The following is a 16,424-nucleotide window of genomic DNA, read 5'->3' on the forward strand; positions in this document are numbered from 1 at the left end:
AGCAATGGAGGAGCATTAGTCACTACATCAAGCAAATTTTGCCTTGTTAGTACTGCCTTGATTTTAATTCTCCAAGTCTGATAATTATCGTCAGTAAGCAAAGGGCACAATGAGCTGCTGCTTTGCTTGTGATCCTTTGCCATTATGGAGAAAAAACAGGCTTTCACTCTCTGACTTCAGAAAGCAATTAAGAGGTTTATTGCCTCGTAAATCAGTCCGGTACTCACAGCTCGAGATAACGCGTCTTCTTCTCACAGGAGGAAACACGGCCAGTCTTCAGCACGAAACTCCCCCGGAACGAAGAACGCTGTTTAAGGCTGCTTTCTTGCCGGCAAATAAACATCAGGCAGAAGTGCTCAATCAGAGGTCCGATGTCTTCGGAAACCAACTGTCCCCTGCTACCAATGTTATGAGACTTCCCGCGGGGGCAAGTTGTGAGACTGACCCCCAGGGCGGAATGAAGCCTCTGTGCACTCCTGGCTACTCGAGTCCAGGTGCACACCGATAATATGTGATTGTTCCCCAGCTTGAAGAACAACACACACTAGCCAATGAAGGCTAAAACCTACTTTATTGTAGATAAAATGCAGAGTATGTCTCTGCGTAGCCAGCTCATTAATACAGAGCTGTCTGTAAAAGCGTCCAGCATCTCTGATGCAGAACTGAAAGTAAAATACATCAGTACATTACAATGACATCACATGTGTGGGAGGCTGGTATGGCCAGTGTGTTTCCCACAGGGTGAATACATGACTCATAGTCAGATGACCTCGCTACTGAGGCGTTCGCAGCTCGGCTTGTACTAATATCACAACAAAACATGTATACGGTTTCTCCCCTGAATGAATTCTTTGATACCGGGAGAGGGAGTTGATGCGACTGAAGCACTTGCCACATTCCCAGCATTTATAAGGTTTGCTGCCTCGATGAGTCTGTTGATGTTGAGTAAGCCCACTGTTGTGAGTGAAGCTCTTTCCACACTCAGAACATGTATGCGGTTTCTCCCCTGTATGAATTTGTTGATGTGGCCTAATGCCACTACTTTGAGTAAAGCTCTTTCCACTATGAACATGTATACAGTATCTCTCCTATATGAGATCTTTGATGTAAAGTAAGGGAACTATTGTGTCGGAAGCTCTTTCCACATTCTGAACATGTACCGGTATAAGCTTTCTCCCCAGTATGGGTTCTTCGGTGTCTGGTATGGGAACTACTGTCACTGAATCTCTTTCCACACACTGTACATGTATACGGTTTCTATCCTGTGTGTATTCTTTCATGTAAACTAAGAGTTGAGTGACTCCACAAGAGAGAAGAGAAGACTCCCTAGAAAAGACCCTGATGTTGGGAAAGATGGAGGGCACAAGGAGAAGGGGACGACAGAGGATGAGATGGTTGGACAGTGTTCTCGAAGCTACTAACATGAGTTTGGCCAAACTACCAGAGGCAGTGAAGGATAGGCGTGCCTGGCGTGCTCTGGTCCATGGGGTCACGAAGAGTCGGACACGACTGAACGACTGAACAAACAAACAAAGACTCCACAATCTTTCCACACACTGTACATTCATGGCTTTTCTCCTCTCTGTGAATTTGATTTTCACCACCCTGAGACGTACCAGAATCACCCTCTGGCTTCTGCTTTTGTCTCCCCTCTCGCCTGCTGCCTCCATCTTGAACCCTCAGATTCCTTTGCTGCTCCTCCTCTTCAGATCCTACTCTCATTGCAAATATCTACTTTACATACGTCAACAGAACAACAGCAAATACATTTGTTTCTATAAAAAATATCAGATCAATTCACACCAGATTAACAAATCTTTGGGAAGGGAGAAATATTCAAGCAATGGTATATGCAAGTCAATAATACATGGGAAAGAAAATAGAATTTTGTTGTTAAGTCGTGTCAGACTCTTCCCACACTCCAACCTTTCTGTTTCCCTTGTACGAGTTCTTTTCAGTTTAGTAAGGGAGCCCGTGTCACAGAGGTTCTTTCCAAAGGCCAAACATTTCTAAGATTTCCTCCCTGTATGAGTTCTTTGGTGTCTAGTACGGCTACCACTGACACTGAAGCTTTTTCCACACTCCGAACATGTATACGGTTTTTCTCCTGTGTGAGTTCTTTGATGTAACGTAAGGGAGCTGCTGCAACTGAAGCCTTTTCCACACTCCAAGCATTTATAAGGTTTCTCTCCTGTGTGCACTCTTTGATGCACGGTAAGCTCCCAACTGTGGCTGAAGCTCTTTCCACACTCCAAACAGGTATACGGTTTCTCCCCTGTATGAATTCTTTGATGCCGGGAAAGGGAGCCAAGTTGAGAGAAACTCTTGCCACATTCCCAGCATTTATAAGGTTTGCTGCCTCGATGAGTCTGTTGATGTTTATTAAGTGTACTGCTGTAAGTGAAGCTCTTTCCACACTCAAAACATGTATGCGGTTTCTCCCCTGTATGAATTCGTTGATGCAACTTAAGGGCCTTATTGTGACTGAAGCTCCTTCCACACTCCAAACATGTATAGGGTTTCTCTCCTGTATGAGATCTTTTATGCAACGTAAGGCTACAATTCTTACTGAAGCTCTTTCCACACTCGGAACATGTATACGGTTTCTCCCCTGTATGAGATCTTTTATGCAAGGTAAGGGTACCACTGTGACTGAAGCTCCTTCCACACACTGAACATGTATAAGGTCTCTCCCCTGTATGAGTTCGTAGATGCAAGATAAGGGTACTACTCTGACTGAAGCTCTTTTGACATTCAAAACATTTATAAAGTTTCTCTCCTGTATGAGTTCTTTGATGCGAGGTAAGGCCACTACCTCGACTGAAGCACTTTCCACACTCTGAACATGTATAAAATTTCTCCCCTTTATGAGTTCTTTGATGCAAGGTAAGGCCACCACTTTCAGTGAAGCTCTTTCCACACTCTGAACATGTATACGGTTTCTCCCCTGTATGAGTTCTTTGATGCCTGGTAAGCTGGCCACACTGACTGAATCTCTTTCCACACTCGGAACATGTATACGGTTTCTCCCCTGTATGAGTTCGTTGATGCGACGTAAGGCTGTGACTATGACTGAAGCTCTTTCCACACACGGAACATGTATAAGGTTGCTCCCCTGTATGAGTTCTTCGGTGTCTACTATGGGAACTACTGTCACTGAAGCTCTTTCCACACACTGTACATGTATACGGTTTCTCCCCTGTGTGCACTCTTTGATGTGAAGTAAGAGTTGAGCGACTACCCAATCTCTTTCCACACACTGTACATTCATGCTTTTTCTCCTCTCTGTGAATTTGATTTTTACCACCCTGAGATGTACCAGAATCACCCTCCGGGTTCTGCTTTCGTCTTCCCGCTCGCCTGCAGCCTCCATCTTGAACTCTCAGCTTCCTTTGCTCTTCCTCCTCTTTGGCTCTTTGTGGTGACACTTCTGATTGTTCTCCTTCTGCCAGCATCCCTTCAGCATCTCCTGATGGAACAAAAAGGCATACTGATGAAATGCTAAAAGAGCACCTTCATTCAGTAGCGTCAATCATTCAGTCAGGACACACAGATCCAGGTCCCAGGGCCTTGTGGCAGTTCCCTCACTGCACAAAGTGAATTACAGGGAACAAGGCAGAGGGCCTTCTTGGTAGTGGTGCCCACCCTCTGGAATGCCCTCCCATCAGATGTCAAATAAACAACTATACAACTTTAAGAAGACTTCTGAAGGCAGCCATATATAGGGAAGTTTTTAATGTTTCATGTTTTATTGTCCCTTTTTATTGATTGGAAGCCATCTAGAGTGGTTGGGGCAACAAAGTCAGATGCGTGGGGTACAAATAATGAAAGTATTAATATTAGTATTATTACTTATTGAGTTTATATATCGCCCTATACCCGGAGGTCTCAGCATGGTTCTCAGAAAAAATCACAGAATAAAAACAACAATTTTAACATTTTTAAAAGGGTATAGGATGTCAACCATATCAGGCAAAAAACTGGTTAAAACTGGTTAAAAGGAACATTTTTGCATGGCACCTAAAGGTGTATACTCCTTCATGGATCACTGCCTTGTTGTGGCAAAGGGGCTTTAATAACTAAGAGAAGCTATGACCTATGCTTTTTATAAAGGAACATTTTTGCCTGGCGCCTAAAGGTGTATAATGAAGATGCCAGGCGAACTTTCCTGGGGAGAGCATTCCACAGATGGAGAGCCACTGCAGAGAAGGCCCTGTTCTGCCGTTGCCACTATTTGGACTACGTGAGGAGGAGGCCCATGAAGGAGGGCCTCAGAAGATGATCTCGGGGTCCGGGTAGGTTCATACGGAAAGAAGCAGCCCTTGAAGTATCCTGAGCCATTTAAGGCTTTATAGGTAAAAATCTGCACTTTGAATAGGACCCGGTAACTAATTGGTAGCCATTGCAGTCAGACCAGGATGGATGTAATATGCTCAAACCGCCTTGCTCCAGTGAGCAACTTGGCCACTGACTTCTGCACTAGCTGAAGTTTACACACTGTCTTCAGAGGCAGCCCTACGAAGAACGCATATCTATATGTAACCTTGAACTTCCCAGAGCATAGACAACAGTAGATAGCCTATCCCTGTCCAGAAAGGGACATATGGAAGGCAGTCCAGGCCATCTGAGCCTCAAATGACAGCAAAGGATCCAGGACTAACCCCAAGCTATGAACCTGCTCCTTCAGAGGAAGTGTATCCCCATCCAGAGCAGGTGACCTTCCAGCCATCTGCTCTGGAACCACCCACTAACTGAGCTTCAATCTTATCTGGATTGAGCTTCAATTTCTTGACTCTCAACCAGTCCATTACTGAGGCAAGACACTGGTCCAGCACTTCCACTGCCTAACCTGCAGACAGAAAGGGGAAATAGAGCTGAGTGTCATCAGCATATTGCTGACAACATACTCCAAACCTTTGGATAACCCTTCCCAGCAATTTCATGTAGATGTTAAACAACATAAGGCATAGGATTGGGCCCTGCAGAACCCCACATTGAAGCTTCCATGGGGCTGAAACACATTTCCCAAGTAACACCCTCTGAGAACGACCATCCAAGTAGGATTGGAACCACTACAAAGCAGGGCCACGATGTCAGTATTGCAGTGTTTCATTCTCTCATTGCATATTGTGGAATGGTGCCTTTAATTGCCTATTTACCTAGTGTATTGTTGTATGAGAATGGGAGCTATTTATATGTCTCTTCCTTTTTGGCCCTGGCCCCTGGCCCCTGGCTGCTTGCTCTTCCTCTGGCTCCAACTCAGGAAGAAGATGGGTACGTGAGTCAGCAGGTCGCCATGTTGAGTTTTTAATATTTTATTTGTAAATAAACCTTGATGCTGCTATTCAACCACAGTCTGCTTCTGCTTTACTCTGCTACTATGGGCTAAGTCCCTGATCCCCAGGCCAAAAGGGGGGCGCCAGCCCACACACACACACTCAGTTCAAAGAGTCGCTCCAGAAGGATACCATGGTTGATGGTACTGAAAGCTGCTGAGAGGTCAGAAACAATTAACAGACACGTTTCCCTTGTCTCTCTCATGACAGAAATCATCATACAGGGCAACCAAAGCAGTTTCTGTGCAAAACCAGGCCTAAACACTGACTGAAATGGATGCAGAAAATCAGGTTCTTCCAAAAGCCCTTGGATCTGGTCTGCGACCACTTGTTCCAGAACCTTGCCCTAGAAAGGGATATTAACAAGTGGCCAGCAGTTAGTTAAAATTTTCTGAATCCAGGGAAGGTTTGTTAGGGAGTGGTTTTACCTCTGCCTCCTTCAAACATGCAGGGACCACCCCCTCTTGTAAAGAGGCATTGATCTCCCTGGTCCTTCCAACTCCCTGATGGTTTTTATCAGCCAAGAGGGGCAAGGGTCTAGAGTGCAAATGGTTGCCCTGAATGATTTGAGCACTTTGTCCACATCCTCGAGCCTTACCAACTGAAAAAACTCATCCAACACAACAGCACTAGACTGTGCTCTGGACACCCCATGAGATTCATCTGCTCTACCAGCAGAGTCAAGGTCTTGGTGGATGCAAGCAATTTTATCTTCAAAATGCTTTGTAAACAAGTCACTGAGAGGTAAGACTGGTTCTACCACCTCCTTTGGGCCAGCCTGTAAAAGGCCCTGTACAACCCAGAAAAGCTCTGCCCGGCGACATAATGAAGATGCAATAGAGGCAGAAAACTATGCTTTCTTTACTGCCTTCACTGCTGCTAAGTAGGCTTGATAATGAGCCCTTGGCAGTGTTTGATGCATTAATTCTGTGTCCAGGGCGGCTGTATGCCAGCTCCATCTGGTACGCAGGATGAGACCCTACCTGCCCGCAGACTGTCTCGCTAGAGTGGTGCATGCTCTGGTTATCTCCCGCTTGGACTACTGCAATGCGCTCTATGTGGGGCTACCTTTAAAGGTGACCAGGAAACTGCAATTAATTCAGAATGTGGGAGCTAGACTGGTGACTGGGAGTGGCCGCCGGGACCACATAACACCGGTCCTGAGAGATCTACATTGGCTCCCAGTACTTTTCCGAGCACAATTCAGTGTTGGTGCTGACCTTTAAAGCCCTAAACGACATCGGACCAGTATACCTGAAGGAGCGTCTCCACCTCCATCGTGCTGCCCGGACACTGAGATCCAGCACCGAGGGCATTCTGGCCTTCTTGGTAGTGGCGCCCTCCCATCAGAGTTCAAAGAGATAAACAACTACCTGACGTTTAGAAAATACCTGAAGGCAGCCCTGTTTAGGGAATTTTTTAATCTGTGATATTTTAATGTATTTTAACATTTGTTGGAAGCCGCCCAGAGTGGCTGGGGAAACCCAGCCAGATGGACGGGGTACAAATAAATTATTATTATTATTATTATTTGGATCTTTCATCCACTGTATTTTAAAATTGTGGTTTTTTCTATTACATTTTATTGTAATTTATTTTTATATTTTTTGTAATTTATATTTCTTGTTAGCCACCCTAAGCCCAGTTCTGACCGGGGACGGTGGGACATAAATAAAATAATTACAGTGGTACCCCGCGTTACGTATGTGATCCGTTCTGGGTCGCGCCATGTAACCCGGGCGTGCGAAACGCAAAAAAAGAGAAAAAACCCGGACCGAAAGTTTGCGCTTCTGCACATGCGCGAAGTGCACATGGAGGACTTCCGTGTCGCGGAGGTGTGTAACTCACACGAGGTATGACTGCATTTTGCCTTGAAACCAAGCCCTATGGGGAGACCAAGGAAGGTCACCCACCTGCCCAAGTTGGCCTGCAGGGAGGAGAGGAAGAGGAGAAAGTTCTGCCATTCCATTGGGAAAAGCTGTCCTGCCCCCATACAAAGGGGGAAAGACCTACGAATACATTATTTTAGCAGAATAATGTACAGAAACGCATTAATAACGGGAAATGTAAATATTATAGGAAACACCCTTTGCAAAAGCGTGTGCATTAGGAGAGATCCGCACCAAAATGCTGACCATTTTTCAAGAGGTCTTTAAAAATAATAACATGTGAAAATCTGGTTAAATTGACGACTAGAAAAAGGAGACACAGAAAAAAAACTTGTTTACCTAATAGGGTCTTTTTCAATTCCTCCCCCTAGCAGCACCCCCACCCCGTTATAAAATATAATGATAATACGACGCACCTCCAGCGCCTCCGCGAGGAAGGACAGCCGCCGCCATGACCAGCATCTCCCCCTCTCCCGGAAGCGGAAACTGCTATTCTCCCGGCAGCCTTTTTTCCCCGCCGCTCTAGGAATGTCCGCGCCGTCGCCGCTGCTCTTAACTGTTTCGGAGCCGAGCGGCAGGAGCTTCTGGGCTGCTCCGGGCAGAGAGCGAGGAGAGCCGATCGCTTCGCCTCCAGAAAGCCCCGCTGGATCAACTGCTCGGGCGCCCCAAAACTATATATATATATATATATTCAAAATTTATCCAATCCAAATTTCCAATAGATGACTGTCCCCCCCCCGCTTTCCATCCCCCCCTTCTATTCTCCTTGCATATAATTATATTTCTCCAATTAATTTCTACTTCTTTTCCCCTCCTAATTCTACTCATAGTTCATAAATATTACATGAAACTTGCAAATGTTTTGACGTTTTTACTGCTTTTTTAAAATAGTCTACTAAGTTTTTCCATTCTTGATTGAATTTTTTCTCATCTTGGTGCCTGATCTTCACAGTAATTTAGCCAGTTCATCCTGGTCAATCATCTTAGTTATCCATTCTTCTTTCGTTGGGACCTTTTCTTCTTTCTACATGTGGGCTGGTAACATTCTGGCTGCTTTAGTCCCATAGATAAACAGTCTTTTTTTTTAAAAAAAGGATTCTTTTTTTCTCCAAACTTTACTGTGGTGTCTCCAGACAATTTAGAAAACCAATTTGTGAGGATAAACGCCATTGGGAATCGAAAATGTTGAACGCAAATAGCCTCGCAGCTGAGGCACCTTCTTGATGATGGGCAAGAGCTGGGAGTCCAAGTGCTTCTGGTCCGCCTTAGATAAACAATCTTTTCTTTGCTTGGCAATTCTTCTCCTATTACAGCCAGTAAAAAAACCTCATGGTTTTTTTTTTTTTACAAACATAACTTTAAACATTTTTTAAAGTTCCTTGTACAGTGGTACCTCTGGTTACGTACTTAATTCGTTCCGGAGGTCCGTTCTTAACCTGAAACTGTTCTTAACCTGAAGCTCCACTTTAGCTAATGGGACCTCCCGCTGCCGCTGTGCCTCCAGAGCACGATTTCTGTTCTTATCCTGAAGCAAAGTTCTTAACCTGAAGCGTTATTTCTGGGTTAGCGGAGTCTGTAACCTGAAGCATATGTAACCTGAGGTACCACTGTATATAATTTCCCTGAAGCCCTTTACGTTCTTACATGTCCACCATTTCCTTGGCAATTCTTCTCCTATTATACCTCTAGATTTTAGTTCATTGTATAGAATACCCCAGAAGCCCTTTAATATTTTACATGTCCACCACGTAGGGGGGGAAATGTACCTTCCTTATCCTTACATTTCCAACATTTTAGCAAGCTTTACTGGAGTCAAACATCATCGGTGCACCATCTTCATAGAATTTTCTTTTAATTAACTAAATGCTGTTAATTGTAAAATATCTTTCCACAGCTTTTCCCATGATTCAAGTGGTATATTATATCTTTTTATATCATTACAGCTGAAACCTCTTCATCTTCTTTCTCCCATTCCAACAGTAGTTTCTACATTCTTGGTAAGAATTTATCATTATTTTCTGATAATTCCTTTTCGAACCTGGAGGATTCCTTCCCAAAGCCTTTCTCTTTGTCACCTCTGAATGTCATTTAATTGGTAATATTGTAACCAATCTGTTAACAGAGCTTTTATATCCTCATAGTCTTTCACCTTTTATTTGTTTTTTGCTAATAATAATAATAATAATAATAATAATAATAATAATTTATTATACCCCACACATCTAACAGGGCTGCCTTCAGGTGTCTTTTAAAAATAGGATAGCTTCTTACTTCCCTGACATCTGATGGGAGGGCGTTCCACAGGGCGGGCGCAACTACCGAGAAGGCCCTCTGCCTGGTTTCCTGTAACCTCACTTCTCGCAATGAGGGAACCGCCAGAAGGCTCTCGGCGCTGGATCTTAGTGTCCGGGCTGAATGATGGTGGAGGCACTCCTTCAGGTATATTGGGCTAAGGACGATTAGGGATGTAAAGCTCAGCACCAACACTTTGAATTGTGCTCCGAAACTTACTGGGAGCTGCCCTGGGCACAGAATTAACTTGCACCTCCATGGACAGCTGTGAGTCCATATCTCTGTGTTAACAGATCTTTGTATGTTGCCCAATTTCCTTTCATGTTTACTTTTTTTTTTTTTTTACAGATATGGCTTCCAGGACATTTGCAAAGCTAAGCAGGGTCCAGTATGGTTTCAAATCGGATGGGGAACTGCGTGTTGAGATTCCTGCATTGCAGGAGGGTTGGACTAGATGGCCCTTGGGTCCCTTTCAACTCTACGATTCTAAACTCTCACCTGGTTCTCATCCACTGCCTGGCTCAGGAGGAAACCTTCTGCCAGGGCCACCGCCTAGGAATTGGTCTCTGCTCCACATTCCCTAACCCAGTTCTCCATCTCCGGGGGGAGGACAGCCAGGAACTGCTCCAGGATCACTAAATCCAGGATCTGAACCTTGGTGTGTTTCTTGGGCTTCAGCCACTGATGGCAGAGGTGGTGGAGTTGACTGGAAACCTCTCGGGGTCCCTTGGCCTCCTGGTAGTGGATCTGCCTGAAACACGGGCACTGTGCGTCTCAGATGAGAGGGTCCTTCTCACCCAGGATCCCAGATTTCCCCACTGCCTGCAGCCTGAACATTACTGGGATCTTCTCCATCTTTAGTCCCGGCTGAGTCTTGCCCTTCTAGCTTCAATCTGCAATGCAAACCAGAATCTCAACGTGGTTGTAGGGTTGCTTACTTCTTCCGTCAGATTCCATCCTGAAGCAACTCACCAAGAAGGAAGAGAGAGAGAGAGAGAGAGAGAGAATATTCCTGGAGGGGGTGGGTACAGTGTAGAGAAATAATGCATAGATGGGGGGAAACCAAAAAATATGAAGGGGTGCTAAAATTGCGTTTGAATAATGTCGAAGGCACAGGTGAAAGGCAAATCAAGTTTCTAGTCCTCTTACTTCATTACTTCAGAATGAAGAGCTGTTTAAATACGAGCCAAGGAAGCTGCCTTGCCCAGAACCAGACCACCGATCCATCTAGCTCACTGCTGCCTGCACTGACTGGCAGCATCCCTCCAGGTTTCAGGCTGGGACAATGGGGAATTATCAACGAAATTTATTTTAGAGCAGGGGTCGGCAAGGCTTACCAGCCATGCCCAGACGCAGAAAATCACACCGGAACATAAACGATTTTCGGCGTCTGGACATGCGCAGAAGCAATTTATGGTGCTGCAGACATGTGCAGACACAATTTCCGGCATCACGCTGTGCCAGTCCGGCCCACAAACAATCTCCGTGGGACAGATCCGGTCCATGGCCGGTAAGCCTTGCCGACCCCTGCAGATGCAATTTCCAGTAGCTGCGCTAAAACAGTCTTTGTGGGCTGGATCCGGCCCATGGGCTGGAGGTTGCCGACTCCTGTAGCGAGCCTGAGCAAACGCATCCACTGTGGAAGTTTGAAAAGGGGAATGTTACTCTGTTAAATTGTGGAATTTGTTAACACAAGTTGGAAAGGATATAATCAAACAATATACCATCTCCTGCATCCCTGAACATTCCCACAGGAATCCCAAAACTGAATTTATCTGCTTTCCCCTGAGATTAAGCACCTGTTGGAACAATGGGACTAACTCCTAAGAAAACTTACATGGTATTTTTTTGTCTTCTTAGGAATTGCATGCTTGTTTTGCTATAACATCTTTTCTAGGTGTTTATTATTTTGTTCCATAAAATTTACATGCAACATGTGTGTGTGTGCGTGTGTGTGTGTTTTTGAAAAATCCATAGTTCAGAAAAAATAATGAAATTATAAGTAAAAAAAGTTAAAATGACTAATTATATTTAAAAAAACCAGGTCTCCCCCCAATTTTTCTGGTTTTTTCCAGACCTTCCCATTTGCTGGTCTATTACCAGGTATTTGATCAGCAGAGTTCATTTCTGAAATACTGCCTTTCACTATACTAGACTAGGCAACAGGGAAACTGTCTCGCTAACACACATGTATTTGTAAATGTTTGACTGCTCTTCTGTGCAAAACTGTTGTATCTAAAAATTGTATTTAAAACATGAATTGTGTTGTTTTTTAATGTGCTCTGGATGAGGTTGCATCCTCTTCCTTTGCCGGATTATCAGATAAACAAATGCTCTGACATAGCTGCATTGTGGATTTCACATTTCCAGAATGGGAGAGGGGTGTTTACAATAAATACTAGTTATGGGGAGAACACACAGCACAAATACATCCCATCCGGCACCAGCCATTGCCTGGATATTTTGGAGACATAAAATTGAAAGCCCTCATATGCATATGCAGATGAAGGTGAAGAAACACACATCCTGAAACAGTAACCTATTAACACTCTACACACAAGCTGGAAAATTAATGCATATTCTATACTGTATTCATTTCTCTCTTGACTGCGAATTGTGGTTTTATTATGCAGCATATGTTTTTCAACAGCATTTGTTCATTAGAGGTGTGATCTGAGGGGCTGTACTCTCATTGCAAAGATCTACTTTACATACATCAACAGAATAAGAGCGAATGCATTTGTTTCTATGAAAAATATCAGATCAATTCACACCATATTACCAAATCTTTGGGAAGCGAGAAATATTCAAGCAACGGTATATGCAACTTAAGAATACATGGGAAATAATGCATGGGAAAGAAAATTGAATTTTGTTGTTCTTTAGTCATGTCCAACTCTTCGTGACCTCATGGACCAGAGCACACCAGGCACTCCTGTCTTCCACTGCCTCCCTAAGTTTGATCAAACTCACGTTAGTAGTTTCAACAACACTGTCCAACCGTCTCGTCCTCTGTCATCCCATTCTCCTTGTGCCCTCAATCGTATAGCTATGTAAATCAAACTCTGATCAGGAGAAAAATCTGCAACATAACCACTAAAAAGAATAAAAATTCTAATGGAAGCAAATTCTAATGCTGAACACGATCATTGGCTTACTCTCTGTAGGAGTTATTTGATATGATTAAAGATCATCCCACAGTCCAACCTTTCTGTTTCCCTTGTACAAGTTCTTTTCAGTTTAGTAAGGGAGCCCTTGTCACAGTTCTTTGCATTGGCCAATATTTCTAAGATTTCCTCCCTGTATGAGTTCTTTGGTGTCTAGTATGGCTACTACTGACACTGAAGCTTTTTCCACACTCCGAACATGTATACGGTTTTTCTCCTGTGTGAGTTCTTTGATGTAATGTAAGAGAGCTGCTGCGACTGAAGCTCTTGCCACACTCCAAGCATTTATAAGGTCTCTCTCCTGTGTGCACTCTTTGATGCACGGTAAGCTCCCAACTGTGGCTGAAGCTCTTTCCACACTCCAAACATGTGTATCGTTTCTCCCCTGTATGAATTCTTTCATGCCGGGAAAGGGAGCCGAGTTGACAGAAACTCTTGCCACATTCCCAGCATTTATAAGGTTTGCTGCCTCGATGAGTCCGTTGATGTTGAATAAGACCACTGATCTGAGAGAAGCTCTTTCCACACTCAGAACATGTATGCGGTTTCTCCCCTGTATGAATTCGTTGATGCATGGTAAGCCGGGAACTGTAGCCAAAGCTCCTTCCACACTCCAAACATGTATAGGGTTTCTCTCCTGTATGAGATCTTTTATGCGATGTAAGGCTACAATTCTTACTGAAGCTCCTTCCACACTCTGAACATGTATACGGTTTCTCCCCTGTATGAGTTCTTAGGTGGCTAGTAAGGTGACCACTGTGACTGAAGCCCCTTCCACACTCTGAACATGTATACGGTCTCTCCCCTGTATGAGTTCGTAGATGCAAGATAAGGGAACAACTGTGACTGAAGCTCTTTTGACATTCGAAACATTTATAACGTTTCTCTCCTGTATGAGTTCTTTGATGTGAGAGAAGGCCACTACTTCGACTGAAGCACTTTCCACACTCGGAACATGTATACGGTTTCTCCCCTGTATGAGTTCTTTGATGCGAGGAAAGGTCACCACTTTGAGTGAAGCTCTTTCCACACTCTGAACATGTATACGGTTTCTCCCCTGTATGAGTTCTTTGATGCGTGGTAAGCTGGCCACTCCGACTGAAGCTCTTTCCACACTCGGAACACGTATACGGTTTCTCCCCTGTATGAGTTCGTTGATGCGACGTAAGGCTGTGACTGTGACTGAAGGTCTTTCCACACTTGGAACATGTATAAGGTTTCTCCCCTGTATGAGTTCTTTGGTGTCTCCTATGGGAACTCCTGTCACTGAAGCTCTTTCCACACACTGTACATGTATACTGTTTCTCTCCTGTGTGCACTCTTTGATGTGAAGTAAGAGTTGAGCGACTACCCAATCTCTTTCCACACACTGTACATTCATGCTTTTTCTCCTCTCTGCAAATTTGATTTTCACCACCCTGAGACGTACCAGAGTCACCCTCCGCCTTCTGCTTTCGTCTCCCCTCTTGCCTGCTGCCTCCATCTTGAACCCTCAGCTTCCTTTGTTCCTCCTCCTCTTTGGCTCTTTGTGGTGACACTTCTGATTGTTCTCCTTCTGCCAGCATCCCTTCAACATCTCCTGAAGGAATAAAAAGGCAAACTGATGAAATGCTAAAGAAGATTCTTCACCCAGGTCCCAGGGTCTTGTGGCAGTTCCCTCACTGAGAGAAGTGAAGTTACAGGGAACAAGGCTGAGGGCCTTCTTGGTAGTGGTGCCCACTCTGTGGAACGCCCTCTCATCAGATGTCAAATAAACAACTATACAACTTTAAGAAGACATCTGAAGGCACCCATATATAGGGAAGTTTTTAATGTCTAATGTTTTATTGTGCTTTTATATTTGTTGGAAGCCAGCTAGAGTGGCTGGGGCAACCCAGTCAGATCCGTGGGGTACAAATAATGAAAGTATTAATATTAGTATTATAATTTATTGAGTTTATATACTGCCCTGTACCCAGAGGTCTCAGCGTGGTTTACAAAAAAGATCACATGATATATAATCAGAATAAAAACAACATCCCAACAACACCCCCCACATAAAAGAGCCACGTTTGAAAAAGGCTATAGGATGTCAAACATATCAAGCAAAAACCTGGTTAATAAGGAACAACTTTGCATGGCACCTAAAGGTGCATACTCCTCCATGGATCACTGCCTTGTCATGGCAAAGGGGCTTGTATAACTAAGAGAAGCTATGACCTATGCCGTGCAGGGCCACCCGAGACAACAGGTCAGCCAAGAATTTAGACTAAATGTGATCCACCTGGAGAAGTAACGGGCAACCCACTCCAGTATTTTGCCATGAAAGCTCCATGTACATAAAAAAGGAAAAGCTGTAAGAAGTGAGTTTCCAAGGCATGCTCTGGTTCATGCGGTCATGGACAGTCAGACACGACTAAGATGAATAAACAACAACAAAGGTGGATAAGAAAGGCGCCAGGCGAACTTCCCTGGGGAGAGCATTCCAAAGAAGGGGAGCCACTGCCTAGGTTTAATGCTTTCCCACTGCCAGCATCCCTCCATGTCCTCCTCTCCATTCCCTGGAACTCACCAGATCTCTCTGAGGGTCCTGTGAGAGAACAGCCAGAGGTTGTGGGGAGGGATGCAGGAGACAGCCCGACTAGGTCAACCGTCCATCTTCCTCCTTCCATCCTCGCTACGTTTGCAGGATCAGCCTCTTCCATCCTTCCTGAGAAGCTCAGAAGCTGCAGGTTCCTGGGAGGGAGGAAGAAGCAAAGGGAGCCTCAGAGCCCTGGCAGGCATTTTCCTGCTCAAGACCATTTGCTGGTGAATGATAACCCAGCCAAGGTGTGGAGCTCCAACGTGCAGTTTCCTTGGTAAAAGAGGGGCACCTTCCTCCTGGATCCCACTATGCAAGGAAAGTGGATTCATGTCTGAAAGAGGATCTTCTTCCCACCACCATTCAAAACACCCCTTTCCTTTTTTTTGCCAGCCTGGAGCTGACACCGCTGCCTCCCTCTGTTCCTCCTCGTCCTGCAACCCCACTTTAGGGGAAGGGGCTGTAGTTCGAGGCAGAGCATCTCCTCAGCAGGCAGAAAGCCCCAGATTCTGTCACCAGGCAGGACTGAGACTCAGCTCCTGAAAACCCCTTACTCAGGGGGAGCAGGGCTATTTGGGGGCAGCTCACTGGGCTTGGAGCCCCCAGATCTGCTGCAGCAGTTCATTTTACAGCTAATGGTTCTCCTCTTCCCATCCTTAACGTCTTCCCTCCTTCATCTCTCCCAACACCTTGGTTCCTTCCTAGGTCTGGTATACAGAGAGACTGCGCCCTCCTTGGGTGCCTTCCTCCTGAACCCCAAAGGCATCGAAGAAGGAAAAAAGGAGTCCATGCCTCGTAGTGTTGAAATGAGTTTACAGCTGATCCTGCCATCTCTACCCAGCATTGACCCCCCTTTCTCCAAAACATCAACACCTCCCGCCTCCTCTTCCCAGAGCCCTCCTGCCTCCTTTCTTTTGTGGGGTTTCCTGCCCCACCCTAAAACTCCCTCTCCCCCCCGCCTTGCCTTCTTGCCTTGCTCTCCTCCTGGGGCACCCCTGCACCCCTTAAAGCCTTTTGCACTCATCGCAGCTCTTTGGGGGCTGAATTGGGGGTGTAGCCCCATGCATTTTCCCTCCCATCGCTGCCTATTTGCAAAACCGCCCTCTTCAGGAGGCCTTCTCTCCTGCAAAGCAGCTGCTCTGACATGGGAGCAACCCCCCCAAAAAAACCTACCCCTTTT

The 16,424-nt window shown here is 45.1% G+C and overlaps 1 protein-coding gene across 1 annotated transcript; it reads right to left on the reverse strand.

Moving 5' to 3' along the window:
* Positions 1-1,995: 1,995 nt before the first annotated feature.
* On the reverse strand, positions 1,996-13,715 carry LOC117042992 (zinc finger protein 850-like; the record flags this gene model as incomplete). Its single annotated transcript, XM_033142614.1, has 7 exons — positions 1,996-3,469; positions 5,606-5,682; positions 7,250-7,263; positions 10,103-10,268; positions 10,972-11,153; positions 12,858-13,473; positions 13,558-13,715. Coding segments are annotated over 7 exons (2,673 nt in total), but the record flags the coding sequence as incomplete, so codon positions are not given.
* Between the last annotated feature and the right edge of the window lie 2,709 nt (positions 13,716-16,424).

Source organism: Lacerta agilis, chromosome 2 (genome assembly GCF_009819535.1).
Source record: "Lacerta agilis isolate rLacAgi1 chromosome 2, rLacAgi1.pri, whole genome shotgun sequence".
In the NCBI taxonomy this organism is placed as follows: domain Eukaryota; kingdom Metazoa; phylum Chordata; class Lepidosauria; order Squamata; family Lacertidae; genus Lacerta; species Lacerta agilis.